The sequence below is a fragment of the Durio zibethinus genome, chromosome 21, assembly GCF_047325235.1.
Source record: "Durio zibethinus cultivar Kanyao isolate XHJ-2024 chromosome 21, ASM4732523v1, whole genome shotgun sequence".
Taxonomy (NCBI): domain Eukaryota; kingdom Viridiplantae; phylum Streptophyta; class Magnoliopsida; order Malvales; family Malvaceae; genus Durio; species Durio zibethinus.
The window spans coordinates 130,783-149,386 of NC_143182.1; the positions used below are offsets into that span (position 1 = coordinate 130,783).

At 32.8% G+C, this 18,604-nt stretch overlaps 2 protein-coding genes and 2 pseudogenes across 4 annotated transcripts; 2 read left to right on the plus strand and 2 right to left on the minus strand.

Moving 5' to 3' along the window:
- The first annotated feature begins 247 nt into the window (after positions 1-247).
- Positions 248-3,112, plus strand: AGL26 (tRNA (cytidine(34)-2'-O)-methyltransferase). Its single transcript, XM_022903715.2, has 7 exons — positions 248-556; positions 669-757; positions 898-966; positions 1,104-1,162; positions 1,593-1,653; positions 1,743-1,796; positions 2,782-3,112. Exons 1-7 carry the CDS (start codon positions 415-417, stop codon positions 3,058-3,060), a joined length of 753 nt encoding a protein of 250 aa, XP_022759450.1. The 5' UTR covers positions 248-414; the 3' UTR covers positions 3,061-3,112.
- Positions 3,113-7,381: 4,269 nt separating this feature from the next.
- LOC111305854 (protein gamma response 1-like) lies at positions 7,382-9,929 on the minus strand (annotated as a pseudogene). The gene is made up of 2 exons (XR_016331355.1): positions 8,557-9,929; positions 7,382-8,236 (listed from the first exon to the last, which is right to left on the minus strand). The product of XR_016331355.1 is annotated as a protein gamma response 1-like (transcript).
- A 1,386-nt stretch (positions 9,930-11,315) lies between these two features.
- On the minus strand, positions 11,316-13,666 carry LOC111305836 (large ribosomal subunit protein eL31-like; annotated as a pseudogene).
- A 1,288-nt stretch (positions 13,667-14,954) lies between these two features.
- On the plus strand, positions 14,955-17,981 carry LOC111304480 (sm-like protein LSM7). Of its 2 annotated transcripts, none has more exons than XM_022901025.2 (6): positions 14,955-15,111; positions 15,292-15,349; positions 15,494-15,575; positions 15,931-16,002; positions 17,561-17,613; positions 17,690-17,981. In XM_022901025.2, exons 2-6 carry the CDS (start codon positions 15,347-15,349, stop codon positions 17,777-17,779), a joined length of 300 nt encoding a protein of 99 aa, XP_022756760.1. In that variant the 5' UTR covers positions 14,955-15,111; positions 15,292-15,346; the 3' UTR covers positions 17,780-17,981. The 2 variants fall into 2 exon arrangements, with proteins under 2 accessions (XP_022756760.1, XP_022756761.1); XM_022901026.2 differs by having other exon boundaries at positions 14,957-15,111; positions 15,263-15,349.
- The last annotated feature ends 623 nt before the right edge of the window (positions 17,982-18,604 follow it).

Consider the following 18,604-nt stretch of genomic DNA (forward strand, 5'->3'; position numbering starts at 1 on the left):
GACTTTATTTTTGGGTTTTAGAAAGGCATAGAGTCATAGACCTGATTTTTTTAATTCATTTTAAAACACATTTAAGTGCATGATATTTATATTTTTAATTAAATTATATATATCACTTTAGATGTATTAACTTATAAATATACTGCAAGTATAGGGATTATAGTGTAATAATCATATTAAAAAAACTTTTTTAAGAATGAAAAAAAAGGAAGAAAGAGGTTTAAAAGGAAAATAAATATATTCCGGGGACTTGCAAAAATGAAAATGCAAAAGAGAGGCAGGTGTCGCTCATCTCAACCATCTTCTTCTGCTTATCTTCTTCTAAGCAGTATCTATCTGGATCTGGTATAAAACTAATCCCTGAAAGAAAGAAAGAAAGAAAAGCGGCCAGTTTGGAGAGCAAATAGCAATCCAATGGACAGAGGCTGTCTGAAGAGCCTAAATGCAGTAAGATCTCTCCATTTCCATTTTTTAAGCCGTAATACACCTTCTCTATTCGCCTCTTTCTCCAACACCAATTTCCACCCTTCTTCCTCCCTTCGCCTCTCCTCTATCTGTAAGACTCTCTCTCTCTCTCTCTCTCTCTCTCTCTCTCAAGCTATTCTTTTCTTATTCTTAAATAAACAAAACAAATTGACCATCTTTCTTCATTCTTATGGCTGTCGTAGCTGAAAGAGGGAACGGGAACTCCCCCCCTCCGCCTGCTGCTCCACTTTCACAAAATAAGCTTCTTCAAGTCGTCTTAGTTTCTCCTCAGGTAATACTGTGTACTTCAATTTCAATGCAATTAAAATCAACTTGTTTTCTCTGAGTCTCCACCAATTAAATTACATATTACATTTATAGTCCGATAAGTTTCCTTCTCTATTTCTCTGAGATTTCTTTTGTCATTGACAGATTCCCGGAAATGCAGGTTGCATTGCAAGAACATGCGCAGCATCAGCTGTTGGCCTCCACCTAGTTGGGGTATCAATCAATTGCAATTTTTCCTTTTCTCTTCTTAAAAAAAAAAAATTCAATTTACTTTATTCGTTTAATTTTTCCCTCCTCCATACCATTTCTACTAAATCTGACCATCCAAAATGCTTCTGCTGTTTCTTCAGCCATTAGGATTTAAAGTGGATGATACTAAACTAAAGCGTGCTGGACTGGATTACTGGCCGTATCCTCACATTTTTGTTCTCTACATATCATTTTCCCATATTAACTATCCTCAGTGTACTTAAAACTTTTGTTTGTGTGTGTGTCTAAATTTCCACTATTAGCTTTTCAACGACACAAGCGTGAGCTGAAATGCATGGACACTCTTTATTTCTGTTTTCTTTTTAAAGTTCTATTCTAATGGGCCGCTTGAGAATTTCTCATCAATTTACTGTTTAGCATATAATTTTCTATCCTCGAACTTTTCACTGCTGTGCCATTTTTTTGCATGCTTCGTTCAGCAAAATTAATTGATTATTCAGTTGGCAAGTTTTCAGACATATAGCCTCAAATTAGCTTTACAAAGAGTATCAATACTCATTTGATCAACTTCATTTTTTTTCCAACTTTGTACACATGTATCCTGTTTTCACCAATAACTTTGATGTCAGATATGTTGTTGTTAGAGTACATCGCTCTTGGGCAGAGTTTCAAGACTATTTCAAGCAACAGGTCTTTCTCTGTCTGTCCCAACACTGGATTTAGAAAAGTGCATCTTTTTTCATTAATTTCCTCCATAAATTTTTGGTCCCATGATGCAGGAAGGGAAAAAGCGGTTGCTGGCTTTTACTAAAAGAGGAACAACTATTCATTCAGTCTGTTTCCTTTCCTTTTATTCTCTATGCATGGTTTTTGATTTCTGATTAAGATTGTTTGTCATACTAGAATTATCTGTTTCTTGCTATTGTTTCTTGATATTGTACCTATTTTATGTATTTGTCATGTTATGCATATTTCCTTGTCTTGCTATCACTTTATTTCATTTCTCAATCTTATGTTTTATTTTACTGTTAATTGGTAGCATTTTGGCTTGCAATGCAATTTTGAGATGTTAGTAAGTTTCCTGGTCAATGTTGCAGACTAGAATGCTATATGAACGCACAATTTAACCTGCAATCACTGTATTGCCATAAATTTGGTTAGTCACTTCCATTCTAGGGTGCAGTCTCTAAATTTTTTGACCCTATTCATTCAAAGATATTAAATATCTTGTAAGGAGGTCAAGCAAGGGCTAAAGTTGCTCTATGCATTTATCCTATGTTCAAGGACTGCCATCAATGTTGGAACCATGCAAAGGCATTAATTGTCAATGCATTTAAACAATGGCTAGCCCGTTCTGTGTTTTGTAGTTCTAAAAGGAAGTTTCGTATGCTCTTTTGCACTGAGTATCAGTAGGACTTTTTGCATCTGGAGTCTGGACTTCTGGTTACTTAGATTAAACTGATCTAACTCTGATTATCATTGCCAAATGACAATTGTCTGCAACTAGAAAATCTTTGAATTCAATGCAAGAGAATGAATGTGAAAAAGATGACTGCAGCTTTGTTTCTCTAGTTTGTGGTGAGATTAAAGAACATGGGAGAATGTAAAATAGGAATTTAAAGATTTGTTTTGCATTTCATCTTAATTACGCTCCTAGACAACCAATGGCTATGATAAAGTGACTTTCGCATCCCACTTTTTATTTGTCTAATTTACCTTATTAAGAGAGTTTTTCTATTAAAATTACAGTATTTGTCCTAACAGCAAATCTTAATCAAATTTTTATGAAGTTGACTACGACTTGTCTTTGTGTTGCAGGACTTTTCATACGGAAAAGGTGATTATCTGATATTTGGTTCAGAAACTTGTGGCCTACCTCCTGATGTTTTGTTAGAGTGCAGAAGTGAAACTTTTGGGGGTGGAACCATTCGGATTCCAATGGTTGAGACTTATGTTAGATGCCTGAATCTCTCTGTGAGTGTTGGTATTGCTTTGTATGAAGCTTCTAGACAGCTGAACTATGAGCAGCTTCAAGGGTCCTCTGGAAATTCTAGTGATTGTGAACAATCTTTCCTTACTGAGGATATTTTTGCTTGATACGTTGTATTCCCAATTTTGAACCTCTATGAATATAGATTTTTGAAAGCAAGTGATGGTGACTTGTAGAAATCAGGGTATCAATAGTGCTTTATATGTTTTTAATATTATTATTATTTGAAAATAGAGGGTATTCAATTCTAGTTTTCTAGACAAGCAAAACAAATGCTTAGGGAAAGACTGATTGGGATGCGAGGGAGGGTATTTTGAGTGTTTAGAAGATTTGTTGGTCATTGTAGTCGTAGAGTTAGATGCAGTATTGTAAGGGAAGTGAAGTCATCTCTTCTTTGCTTGTAAAAAGACAGAGCAGAGGGAGTTCAGTACTTCAGTTGAAGAGCGGAGTGAGCGGGATTTTCCTTTCAAAAAAAGAAAACACTGCGTAGGAATTTTTTAGCGACTCTTTCTCCAAGTCTTCTGACTGACTTTCCTTTTAAAAAGTTTCCAAATTGAATCCACTCCGTATCTATATATTTTCCATTATTTCTGAACCTTGAATCTAAAGAAGAGAAGAAAACTAGGGTTTGTGTTTGCCTCCTTCGACCTTTGCTTTTCTTTCGTCAGGCTGGTAATCAAAATTAGCCCTTCGTTTTTTGGGCTGTTGTTCGTTTGTAGTATTCTTCAATGTTTTTTAATCCATGCTTTTCTGCTTCTTTTGGTCATGTTTTGTTTTCTTTGTTATGTACTGTATTTATAAATCTTATTTAATTGCAGGAAAAAAAAAGAACAGGGGATTAATTAATTATCAACTCTTTCACACAGGTACAATTAAAACTGAGCTAAGATCAATACTATAATAGTTGTTTTTTCTTTGACATGATATTAAGGAAGCTGTTCTATTTGTATAACCAATCAAATTAAACATTCAATTTGTATAACCACCAATGTTTTTTCTCCTTTGTCGTAGGTATTAGATACAGTGCTAAGCAATAGCATATATTAATTATTGCAAAACAACCTATCTAAGCAACTTTTTAGAGGAAAGCTAGCGTGCTTTTATTATTAGTGAAAAAGTGTTTCCTTCATATTCTACATCTATGCCTATGATGTGAAAGATAAAGATATAAAGTGTAAAAAACTTGAGAGACTAAATTTTAGCATAAACCAAAAAAAGAAAAGAAAAGAAGTCGATAGATTACACGAGGTGTTTAAATTTAGAGTTCATCCCATATACGAATTGTTATTTATCTGGAATTCTCTAACGGTTGATTCCCACCAAACACCCCAGTTTAACACAATGCGGCCAGAAGGAAAGGCAGACTTTTCTTTGAAGGAGACGAAACCAAATATTGGTGGAGGGAGAGTCTCCGGCAGCGAAAAACCCACATCCACATTCGACCTCGTCGAAGAGACTCATTTTTTATTCGTGAGAGTAGTGAAAGCCAGATATTTGACATGCAATAACTCCTGTGGCACTTGTGACCCATTTGTTGAAATAAAGATTGGAAATTATATGGGGACGAGAAAATACTTAAAGAAGAAAACGAACCCAGAATGGAACCAAGTGTTTGCCTTTCGAAAAGAACGTATACAGACCTCATATGTGGAGATCATCCTGAGAGAAAAGGAGTTTGTCGATGATGAGTTTATTGGTAAGATTGCCATTAATCTGTCCGACATTCCTGGATTCCTAAATTCAATCATATAAAAATACTTTAAAAATAAATAAAATAAAATAAAATAATACCAAACAGGATTGGTTTGACTCAACGGTTGCGGCATGACTCGGCTTCAGGCAAGAACAATGGCTATAACGATGCGGCTCGTAGCTCGGCTTGGCTTGGCTCGAGCCAAGGATGAGTCAACGGGTCAAAGACGAGTCGAGTGCTCAGGTCAAGTTGGCTTGAATAAAAAATACACAGATCCTGAAATCATTTAACTTAAAAAAAACGTCATTTTGGGATGATATAAAAGATTGAATTTTATCTTTTTTCTTTTAGATTTTCCTTCCCCTCTCTCTCCTCTTTTTTCCCCCTCTTTCTCTCTCTAAAATTGATAAACTCCAGTTGAATCTTCATCGGATTCTAAAAATTTTACTAGAATTTGGGTTAAGTCATCAGATGTTCATCAAAAGTTTATTGATTTAGGGAAAACTAAGTTAAAAACTGAAAAAATTTGTCGGAATCTAAAAATCTCACCAAAAAATTGTCAAAAAATTCAAATATTGCCAAAAAATTCAATTGAAAACTAAAAATTCTCTAGAAAATTTTCAAAAAAAAAATCTACTTTTTAACCCAAAAAAATTTTTTAAAATATTTTTATTACTTTCTAGCTTCCTTTAAATGATTTTCTTTCTGTTTTTCTGTGTTTGTGTGTCTATGATCTCTGTGTTTCTGTGTTTGTGTGTTCTCTTTATGATCTCTGTGTGTATTTATAAAAGATAATCAAAAATTTTTTTAACTAATCACGACTTAACTTTTAATAAGATTACAGCAAATAAAATTTATCTTTAACAAATCCAATCCATCTACAATTCTGCAAACACCAATCCATAGCAAAATATTTATTATTATTATTTTTTACTATTATCTTAATAGAAAAGCTAAAGATAAAATCAAATGAAAATGAAAAATCAAAGATAAAAAAATAAATGAATAATCAACCAAAATAATAATAAAAAAATAAAAATAAATAAATTAATAAATCATAAAATAATGAATGATTGAGTTTACAGATTGAACTCTATTGAGCCAGGCCCAATTGGTTCGAACTTAGACCAAATATGATGTTTACAAAGGCGAGACATATTTTTAGTATCAAGTGGGTTTCATTTAATAAAATTAAAATCTAAAAAAATATTTATAAATAATTTAAAAAAAAAGAAAAGAGAAAAAAAAAAAAAGCAAAACAAAATTTGGTATAATATAAATCCCACCTTAAAATTTTAAATATTTTAAAAATATTTGTTAAATAAAAATGTGAAAAAAATAAAAATAGGAATATAAAAAAATCTAAAAAATGCAAAAGAAACCCCCCAAAAAAATTGACATGTGAAACCTGATTTAGCTTGAAACCGAAATTTAAGTTATAAATAGATTTAAAATGTTATCAATAATGCATTTTGTCAACAATCAACCTTCCACCATAAATTCACTTAGACACTCCTAAGTCTTAACTTATAATTTCTATCCTTGAGTAAAGATAGCAATGGATAAAAAATAGGAAAGATAGAGTATTTTTTATTCTCATCTCTGGATTTTTATATTATATCTATATTGTATCCATACTCAAGGAGTATTTCAAATCTATCTTCATCTTTATCCTCATCCCTATAAATATTTAATAGGTATGGATTACCTCCTTATCCGTAGTTTTTTTTTAAATTAAAAATTAAAACGTATTTTTAACTTTTTTTTAAAAATTTATCTTACATATTTATATAATTTTTTATAAATATATTAATATATATTTTAAATAAAAATATATTAATTTTATTAATCTAAAATAATTATTTATATTATTTAATAACAAATTTATTTACTAAATATATAAATATATATATATAGAATATCGTCATAGGATAAATGCTATATTACTCATCTTTGTCCCCATTCCCAATAAAAAATTTAAAATTATATTCACCTCTATTTTCATAGTATAATATCCATCTCTTCTTCCCGATTAAATAAAAAAATCAAATTTCTTATAAAGTATTAAGTAAAATTAACCTAACCTTGAGACCTATCTTTTGGCAGTCACTCTCACCCCCCCCCCCCCCCCCAAAAAAAAAAAAAATCAAGTCCACTATATCACCTTAACTTTCATCCTTTCCAACAAATCACTACTAATTATCTACTTCTACCTTTGTAGCAAAACAATACTTTTGGCAGGGACATCTGCCTGCAAAACTATAAACTTAGTACATTTGATTTTGCAAGACAACAATAATTTAACAATATTTGATCAAATCAATTGTAAAACTCACACCAATGAATTAAGAGAACAATCCTAATCAGTTCATTAATTCCAAGTGTTCATCATTTCTTTTCAATGTCTGAAGTGAAACAAGCATAAAAATATTTTTTTCAGTAATTTTTATAATAAATTTCTTTCCTTTAACCCGTGCCACTAGGCTTGTTAATCTTTTCCACAGCTTATAGCCAATCAAAACCTAGTGACAATGTGACATCTACAAAATTTGACTGTCATCCATGATCTACAAGTAGCTATAACCTATAACTGTACATCAAACATTTCACCGTCTCAACAAACATCAAAACTATGAATCCGAACTTCTATACTGGTAAAAATGTCGAGATAATAAGACCAATGAAATATCTTAAAGCCGCATCAGCAGTTCAGTAAGTCATTCTGCAAATGTATGAACAGTTAACTTTATGCAGCCAAGGCAGATAAAGTTCTCATTTTCTTTTAAATTTTTAACTTTTCCATTTTGTTTTACTTACATGTTGAAGACTGAAATATTCCTTGAATGATAATTAAACCTAAATGAAAAATGTATAGTCAGTCTTGAGCTAAAGAAATCACATTTCAGACTCAAACCCAATATTCCAAAATCCCTCAGGAGTCAGAGGAGGAACATACTTATATCGGTGCCTAGACACACCATCATGATGCTCACAGCGGAAATTCTTGTGCTGATCTTCATCGTCTTGATCTCCCTTGTTAAGAACAGCATCATAGAATTTCTTACATTGATTGCATTCAAATCCTCTCAACTTTGCCCTGTTTGCTTTCTTTCTTACTGGTTCCACATACTTGAAACTTCCCTTGTCAGCCATTTGAAACGGTATCCCTTGTTTTGGCCTCTTGTCAACACTAACATCCTGTGTCTCATCATCTGAGCTATCAACATTCATTTCTTTGGGAACTGGAGGATCATCAGCTTCTTTCTTCATGGCTTTCTCCAGGTTTGCTCTGATATTCTCCAGTGGAGTGTCAAGAAAATCATCATGGGGATCAGGCCCAGCTTGGCCCTGATGGGTCCTAGTATCTCTCCAAACCGAAACAGGTCTCTTTGTACCAGCTATAGGATTAGATTTCACACTTAAGGGACATTTTGAACTGGGGAAACTGGAAGTAAGAAAGTGAGAGCTAGAGTTTTCAACTGGCTTTGTTCCTTTCTCATCCTCTATATCACCATTTAAACCAATTACATCCTTCATTCTTTTTTTGTCACAGACAACTGTAGTAGTATTTGAAATTCTGCTTGCAGCATCTGCAATGAGGCACAACCAAATGTAGCTAAGAAATCTCTGACCAACCTAAAAGGAAAAGAGAAAAAAAAAGAAAAAGACATAGCAGTGGCAGCAATTTCTTGCAACTGTTGCCTCAAATCATAGGGTGTTTTTGACAGTCTCACTTCATCAGAAATTCAGCAAAACAAGATCTCAATAACTTGAGAGAACCTTGAGCGAAAGAAAAGGTAAACCTGTTTTAAATTTATCTAGCAATTATCATCAAATAACTAGGATGACTAAGCATTGATCTAAATAGAAGCCAAAATAAATAAATTAAATATAAGCAGCAGAAACTTGCCAAGAGAAGGTATGGGATTGTGGTGACGCGTTGCTGAGTCGCTTTCATCTTCCAGTTTATTTGAAAAAGTCATGTTTTCGGTAGTAAGGCCATTCTTTCTGCAGAGGAAGTTGTATTGAGATTTTAACCTTTTGTACGCATCAAGAAGATCTCTTTTTTTCTTCTTCTCAGCCATCAACTAAGAGGCTTTTGATTCGATCTGTTTTAGTAACTTTTCATGTGAATCCCTTTCTTCTAGAGCATTATCACCACTTTCTCTAAGTTTGACCTGTTGTTCATTGACTTTCTGTTCCAAACCTTTTACTTTGGCCAGAAGTAGTTATTTTATTTTCTCATTCTCCTCCAACTGCTGTTTATTCTTCACCATTTCTGAGCCTTTTAAATCAATTTGTCTAAGCAACTGATCCTTCAATTTTCTTCCTTCCTCAAATTCATGTGTCTTCTGCCTAAGTGCAACAAGGAGTTGTTCGTAGTTCTCCTTCAATTTCTCAAAATTGGCCACGAGTAGATTCTTCTCCTTGTTACAATCGATCAGCTGCTCTTCATTATGCATAATATCAAAGGCTTTTAATTCGATCTTTCTAAGAAGATTTTCTGCCAACTTCTTACCATCATCAACTTCCTGAGTCTTTTCTCTACGCTCCTGCTGGAGTGCTTCAACCATTTTCTGCAAGTTGTTTAGATCACTGTGAAGCACATCTGTTTTTTCTTCAACCTCATTTTGTTCTTTACCCTTATTAGCTATCACAGAGGATTTTGTTTGAACTAACTGCTCTAAATTGTTCTGCATTTGCATTCCCTCATCAACTTCCTTAGACTTCAAGATAAGCTCCCCTTTTAGCTCCTCAATTTTGAGTTCTTGATTCTGTAGTTTTACAACAAGTTGTCTCATTTTCTCTTCCTGCTTCTTTAGTTGCTTTTCCTTTTTAAGCATGAAAGACTGGTTCTCTTCAAGGACCTGCTTCTTTTCGAGTTCAAGTGTCTGAAATCGGAGTGTGAACTCATTTTCCTTCTACTTCCATGCATCTTCTGCATCTTTCTTGGCCGGGTTATATATTTTCTGCAAGACTTTAGATTTCAACTGGAAATTTGGTTAGAGCTGGCTGCAAAAGATGCACTCAATCTGAGAAATTCTGTCCTTTGCTTCCTGCATTGTAGCAACTAGTATAGTGCTTAACCCAGAGATATACTTGAAATCATCGCTGTCAATTGGAAGCGCTAATTTTGGAGATTGTTCCATTTCTGGAATTAACATTACAAGAACAGACAAGGCATTATTGTAGAGTGAAGTTAACAAGGCATTATTGGGAAAGGGGATATCGCCCTTTGACCTATATTTTGCCTTTGAGATAAAATCTAGACTGGTGGGTAGTTGAAAACTTGAACCTTAAAGAAAAAAGACAGGAATTTCAATCTTTTTTTTAAACAACCTGGAGCCTCTTTCTTGCCAAGCTAACAATACAAACAAGAAAAAGGGGAAAAAAATCTGAAACGCAAGTGCAAGAGCAGAGAAACAACGGCTTACTAACTCTTTGTTGCACTTGCATAAAATATGATTACCTTAAAAACGAAACTAAAACATGAAACTCAACAAAAGTGCAGGGAAAAGGAAATCAGGAAAAATAAAACCAAAAGAGAAACTTACTTTGGATTTGAATCGAGCAACCAAACGAACAAAGAAAGCAATGAATCGCCTCCCCTTGGCCAACATATAAACAAAAATGTCAGCGAAATCCAAAAGAGGAAGTCAGGAATGCCCTCATAGTTTCCTTTTGCGAGATGTGGGAAGTAGATGACAAGAAAGAAAATGGCCTGGAAAAAGAGAGATTGAAACGGGACGCAATCCCAGTCAGTGGAGTTGGCCTGGGGACTGAGGGAGAGAATGAGGGGGTTGAATTTGAGTTGATGCCTTGAGGGAGGGAGGAAGTGCCTATGTTTTAGCTGCCTGCTTCCAAACTCCACAGCTTGGGCCCAAAAAACTAAACACCTTTTTATGGGCCATCTTTTTTCTTTTCCAACATAAAAACTTAAAATGGAAATATTCGGCAAACAATTGTTTGCTTGTGAAATGCCCTCAACTTCAAAGATATTGGATAGATTTATATACCATATAAAAAAAAAGTATAAGATTAAATCTATAATGAACAAACATGGTAATAGGGTATTTTCCTATACGAAATTTGCTAGGATGCTTGTTGATCGGGCCTGGTTCCAACAACCATCATCCCAACCCAAGTCCCTTTCCCTTTCCCTTTCGGCTTTTAGCACTTAGCACAAGAAAATTAAGCTCAATTTCATTTACCCACGTTGGAATACCATAATCACAATTTATGAACCTATATATGGCTTTTTGTGCCGCCTTAATAACTCTTCTCTCATCTCTCACCCATGAAATGAGCCATCTAGCTAAAGTTTATTATAAAAAAAACCCTCAATACCTCATCTCACATACCACAATCTGTTTCTTCTACATCCAACTCATAGAAAAACATATAGGAAACTCCTATACCTAAAGCTTATAGTACCAAGTAACATATCATTCTTCAGGAACTCTATTCCCAACACAGCATCCAACAACATTGTAAGACAAATCAAAAGTAATCCTCAGACAAAGAAACTGCCACCTATTTAAGTACCAATGAAAAATCACAATTAAGTTCAAGATCAAAGATAGAGAACACAAAGAAAAACCAAACCAAACCAAGCCAATATATCTGCAATCAATAGAGAAACCAAAATTTGAATTTACTTAACAAAGATCTAAGTAGGACAGTAAATTCTGTCGTCTTCATCAATGACCTTCGTTCCCAAACCCTTCAAACCCTCTGGAGGCATCTCTGCTATAGTTACCAGAGAGGAAAACTCCTCCTTCGCATCCTCTTCATCGTTTCTCTTCCTTGCAATACGGACATGAACTCTCCTCGGCACACTTCGGATCCCATGGGTCCATACATGCCTGTTGAGGTTTACATCAACTCTGACATCAGTTGTCCCTATGGCCTTCTGGGATGGCCTTTGGTGCCTTCTTCTTAAATGTGCTGTGGAAAGCTTCGTTCAAATTTCCAGATTACATTGCATAACATAAACTAAATGGAAATGACAAAAACTACAATGGAAAGAAATAAAAAGGGAATAACACCCGTCAATTGTCAAACAACACTGGAGCTAAGTGGAACTCAACTGCGAATATTTTGTGTGACTATAGCAAGAGTTTGATTTATCTTCTGATTTGAACCGCATGGCAGTCAAAAAAAAAAAAAAGAAAACTCGGTTCCCTATGATTTAGAAAGAGAATACTGTTGTTTACATAGAAATAGAGCAATCCAAGCCAAGTAAGAAAATCAGAAAGTTATACATTTGAAAATTCTAATCATAAGGTTTCCATTGGGAACGACATTTACACAAATACTAGCGTCTAGCAATTTGAACGATGGAAACATTAGCATGTGACTGAGAGAAGGCACGCAAGAGAAATCCTGTAACCTAGGGCCATACGAATATCCTCTGGAACTTGAGCGCAAATAAACCGAAATGAGACCTAAACCTGGGGAGAAGAGAAGCCAAATGAAACATCTGGAGCAAGCAACTAATCAATCAACTGCTACATATGACACATACATACATGCATGCATGCATTTACGGCAATTTCGAAATCCATCATAATAACCCTAAACATCAAAATATACTAGTATACTATATAAGATCAAAAAGAGCAGACGATCTGAGCAACAAAAGGCAGAAAGGGAAAGGAAGCATCGAAGAAAGAAAGAAAAGAATAGATTTGATCTGGGTTAGGTTATTTACCATCCACGCAAGCGCTTGTGGAGGTTGACGGTGTACTCTTTGGCGACCACCCCTCCTTTCCTCCTTTGCTTGCTTTGTCTACCGTTTTCTCTTGATTCTCCAAAACCAAAACAACTACTCTCTCTCACTCTCAATCAGGTCTCCGACGAATAAAACCCTTGTACTCGCCCATATATCGCGTTTTTGGTTGTGTTGCTTTTGTCACGGTTGTTGATATAATAAAGATTTTCGTGATTATTACAACTATTGCGATCATGAATTTTTTTTAATTTAGCTGAAATTATTATAAAATATAATTTTAATTACTAATCACAAAAACTTTTATTTTATTATTTTTAAAAAAATTTATATCATGTCATGTGTTTTATCTATTTAAGCAAAATATTTATAGTAAAATATTTATATTCAAAAAATTATTCATATGATAATTAAAAAATAACAAAACATAAATAAACATGTGAAAAATAGATAATCATAATGAATGATATATTTAACTATTTAATTATCATATTCATCAAATTATTATCAAACTATATTATGTATAAATCAGCTAATAAATTATTAGATATCTATAAATTAAGCAAAAGTATTACTATTTATGAGCCAAGAGAATTACTTTTTATGAGCCTTCGAAAAATCGAACTTGTCAGCCTCCATGCAGAAGGGCAATCTTCGGTAACAATAGCTTTCAAGTCTACTTCCTTTGCCTCTTAACTAAATCGCATAGATCCACACAACAACTTTTCATTCACTTGCCTTACATTCAACAATTTTTTTCTTCAGGCTTTCATCTTCATCCCCATTTCTCAACTCTTTTTTTTTTTTTTTTGACGTTGCTCCCTGCTTGTCTCCCTTAACCTCAAGCTTACTCTAATCTCTCTTTTTTTTTTTTTTTTTTAAGTTCCAATACCTCCTACTCCTTTTTAGTAGTGTATCATAGCCTAATTCAATCCCAAACACATAAAATCACTACAATTTTGGAAAAAAAATTATTTAAAAAAAAACATAATTTGAATGCTGAATTAATTGTTTACCTTAAACTACATATGCTTGATCTTGATTGAAATAGAATTTGAGACAATTGATGTCTTTGGAAGTCTCCAAATTTTGTGAATTTTTTTTTCTACTAAATTTGTGAATTGATGTCTATTTTTTGACTTATTATTTCTGTTTTAAGTTTTTAACCAAAGTAAAAAAAAAAAAAATTTTCCTTAAAATTTTGAATAAAAAATGAAATAACGGGCAATAACGGACCGTTATTGTCATTATTGAATATTATGTCGAATTTACGATTGCGATACGCCATTATAGTTGGGATTCAAATTTTTCTCAATTTTTCTTTCAAAAGCAATGGTAAATGATGATACTATTACAAAATAGCAGTCGCTATACCACTATACCACCACTATTTAAATCTTTGTATATATTACTAGACTTTTATTTGCATACCTTTTTCTATTGCTCTTTTTTTTTTTTAAATTATCTCAAAATAAAATTATTTAATTATACTTCCAAAAAAATTTTAAAAACCTTAGAATTTACATGTCTAAAAGGTTTTTAAAATTTTTTGTTTGGTATATAAAAAACTTTTAAATGTTTTTTATTATAGTTAAGAATATTATTTGAGTGATTTAGGAGTCTCGTATAAACACCTATCTTTTATTCTCTCTTATATTGTTGAAATCAAGAAAATTTTCAAAGACTCACATGTTATAATTAAGTGCTTTTTCTATTAAAGTTATAGTTTTAAGGTATCAATTTTTAGATAAACTTATAATTATTTAAAATAATTTTTTTTGTAATGTTATAGAAATTCTTTAAAATATGAAAAAAAATTTCTTAATTGAATTTTTAAATTTAGGGTTTAGAATTTTTTTGCAAAGGTTTAAATAATTTATCAAATAAGAAAATCAAATAAGTTATGTAACTTATTATAGCCATATTCAAAAACTTAAAAATATATAATTAAATAATTTTAATTAAAAATAATTTTAAAAAGTATGAAAAGAAAAACTTTTATGCAAATAGAAGCTCCCTACATACTAAAATGAGATATTCTATTCACACCTCATTTTTTACTTTTCGTATCTTTTTTTTAAATCAATTTTAAATAAATTACATAGTTATCTTCTTTTTAACACTTGTTTCATTTTTAAGCTTATGAATTTACAAATTTAAAAGTTTTTAAAAGTTTTCAAATTTACATATTCATAAATTTTTAAAAATTTAAAAATTTATATATTTAAAATCTTAAAAATATCTGTAAGATATTTTTTTTCATTTAAATTTTTTTCAAACCTAAATATAACTTAAAAAAATAAATATATGGTAAGTTATATAATTTACAAAAAAAAAAGCCAAAAAATTTAAAATTAAAATAAAAAAAATAATTTTACTGAAAGAAAAATTAAAAAGAAATGGAGTGTGAAAAAAGATAAAAAAAAAGGGTAAATTTAAAATCTCCCCACCATTATAACTAGACAAGTGGCCTATGCAATAAAGGGCTCTATGGTATTTATCATTACTTTAATGCCCTCCAATCACTGGGTGTAGCCTAATTTTGTCGTCACTCATCCAGCATTTTCTATTACAATCACAGAAAACAGAAGGCTGCTGGGAAAGCCCAAACGTAAAATGGGCTTAGGGTGAGATATACCGTCGTTTTTAGGCATTCAGGGTTTGACGCACAAAGCAACCAAAGCGGGAAACGAGATTACTGATTGATTAGAAGAATAGAGAAAATCAAGTCAAGTAAGGGCACCCTTGATTCTCTACTGCATCTGTTAGATCCCTAAGCCCCTTTTTCTTTTTAATTCCGAACCAGCTCTATCAGATTTTGTTATGACTTACTGCTTCTTTGTTAAATCCATAAAACTTTACCAAACTTCCTGTTTGTTTACAGTTTTTGGGTTCTTTGATTTCGATTTCTAGGTTTAGTACCCAAAGGAGTTTCATTTCCAACGCACCTGTCAAAACTTCATACGATATGGTACTTTTCACTCTCACCCTTTCTAAACTCTAAAGCTTATAGTTTATTCTCAATATTAGCTTTTAGTTTTTTCTTCCTTTCTTATTGTACATTTAAAAAAAAAAAAGAACATCAACTTAGAATGGATAATTATTATGTTTGCAGTCGGGCAGGAAAGAAACAGTCTTGGATTTGGCAAAGTTTGTAGACAAAGGTGTTCAGGTCAAACTCAGTGGTGGTAGACAAGGTCTGTTGCTGTATTTTCATTCTGAGGTGTTTATATGAATATAGAAGAATCGGTTGGGTGATTATTGATTAAATGTTATGTGCTGATTTTACGACTGAAAATTTCCTCCTCACTCGGGTTTAAATGGAGTGTGATTTATGAGTGATGCTAAAGAATTACCATATAGAAATAAATTGACATCAGGAATCTGATGCTTTATCGTCAACTATAGTAGCTTCTAGGCTCTAATGCCAAGTATTGCATCATCTCATGCACCCTAAAGATGTTGAAGTTATTTTCTATTTCCCTATCATTTGTTTGATATAGTTTATGTATCATCATCTGTTAAATGAGCTATTACTTTTTTCTGTTTCAGTCACAGGGACCCTAAAAGGATATGACCAGCTACTAAATCTTGTCCTGGATGAAGCTGTAGAATTTCTTCGAGGTAATTTCCTCTGTGGCACATTGCAAACATGCTTGTTTCTGTGTTTTTATACATGCAAGCTTTTAAAACTATATTCTTTGATGAATGTTAGATGCCTTGTTATTCAAAACTCATCTATGTGTGGTTTTATTTGCTCCTTTTCTACATCCATTCTCAAGGCCAATTACCAGTCTTAAGTAGATAGTAATTATATATACCTCTGTAATAATTTGCTGTTTGATGCAAGTGCTTCACTTGTTTTCGTCAAAGCAATTTCTTTGGCACCTTCTCTTTGTTTCACCTCCTCCAAAGATTCTTCTTAAGTCTAGTGTCAGGTCTCTCCGTACTCCAAAGAAGTGAATGCTTCTTTTGTAATCTAGAATAAATGAAAAAGAGTAGGATATATGACTAGATTTAATTTTCTCTTTCAAATCGAAAATTGCAAGTTGCAGGATGATTATTACTTACTACCATTTATTTTGGCATCAAAAGCACTCAGATAACAAATCATGGAAGTCTGTTCCATAAGCTTCCTACAGAGCTATAGGATTTCCTTCTCTAATGAACCTATTGAACTTGTGTGCTGGTTCATAGAGGCAAAAATAAGCATGCATATAGAGCTCTGTCTGTACAAATGCTTGCTAGCATGTTAAGCAATTAGCATCAGTTCATTCAGATGATTGTTTTTGCAATAGTTGCTGCATCTTCCCAAATCCTTTACTGCACCACAGTTTTGAGGATATGATCTTTGGTTGGTTGAGTGTGCTCACAGTTCATGCAATTTCTTTGTATGTTGCTGAGCAAATGCTTTTTTTTTTTCTCCTTAGCATGCTAGTTGTCATTTTTAAAGGAAAACAATAGCTTTAACATTAAATTTCTATATGTTTAATCTGGATGGCCTGTTTAGCTACACTGAACTCTTTTAGGCAATTTGTTCTACAATTGCTTTAACATTCAAACAATAACTTCAATTTCTTTATATTTTACTGAGCAAGTGCGTTAAATTTTTGTTTCTCCTTAGCATGCAAATTTAGAAGTGGATGAAAAGGTTGTTATTGATAGAAATGAGTGCCACAGGAAGATTCAAAACTACAACTTAACATGATTCCCTTTTTCGGCCTTTCATATAGTTGACCCCAGAGTTATGAGATGTAAAGCTTAGTTTGTTGTTGTTGTTATTGTTGTAGCATGCAAGTTGTCATTTTTAAAGGAAAACAATAGCTTTAGGGTTCAAATTTCTATATGTGTAGTCTGGATGGTCTGTTTATTCGCTCTGAACTCTTTTAGGCAATTTGTTTGACTATAATTTTTCAGTGCAATAATTAGTCTTATTTCCTGTAGACTGATACTTATTGATCTCTAATCCTATTGAGGTGTTAAGGAAATAAGAGTTTGTGGAAAATTGCAAACTGAAATTTGAAACTTCTGAGAAGAGTTGATATCTGCTTTTGTTGAACCACTTGAACTATTAACTCTGAAATTTTGAAATTTTTTTTTCTTTTCAGTTTGTTCAAGAATCTAAAGTAGTGGTCTAGAATGGAAGATTGACTTGCTCTGTTGTTTTTGCATTATTTTGCAGATCCAGATGATCCGATGAAGACTACGGATCAGACCAGACGCCTTGGCTTGATAGTATGTTTGTTCTTCCCTCTCCACACCTTCCACCTTTTAGTAGCATTTGAGCAATACGTTAAATGATTAAATGCAGGTTTGTAGGGGTACTGCAGTTATGCTGGTGTCACCAACTGATGGCACAGATGAGATTGCCAATCCATTCATCCAGCCAGATGGAGCTTGATCTGATTCGATCTTAGCTTTCCTTTCTCTACTTCTAACATTTCAAGCCCGTATTGTATGTGCATGTTTTTTATCTCTTCACCTCCACCTTATATTTTAGAATATTGGGGAATTGAATTGAATTATGCTTTTAAATATGACTGTCCGTCAACTCAACTAAAGTGTCCAAAATGAAGTTATTTGTTAGTATGTTTGTTCCGTTCCATAGGTGATTTTTTTCTTTGATATGTTATTGTCAATATATATGGTGGTAATGCTGACTGAGAATGTTGCTGTTAGTATTTGTTTATTTATTAAAATTTTGGACAAGCAAGAACCATGGCCATATTAACCGATTAACTCTCAGAGGAATTTCCAGAGATGAATTGTTGGGTAAAGGTCAAAGGTGTGGAAGATATATTATGTATGAATTATTTACACGACAAGGGCAAAAGATTTACCAAAATAAAACTGTGGAACCCATCCTTATAGGATTGCAAACTAACCAACATAAATACAACAATGATTCCGACTTTTGACACCAGCAACTGAAAATTACTAGTTTTTAGCCGTTAATTCAGTTCCTTTGATTTTTATTTATTTGAACATGAGATATTTGAAAACAACTTAGTATCATCTTTGTATTAAAAAAAGAGTCGACTGCCTTTCTTTTCATAGTGCAGACGCTAGGCTGAAGAATACATGGAGAAATTAAGTATACAAAGCGTAGAGGAGGAAACGGCGATGGGTTGTCTTGTCTGCCTTTTTTGGGTAAGAGTTACTCTTTTCTTTGCAACTTAAAGAAGACCGATGATGGGTATATGTATAATATATTCAGCTATAGATT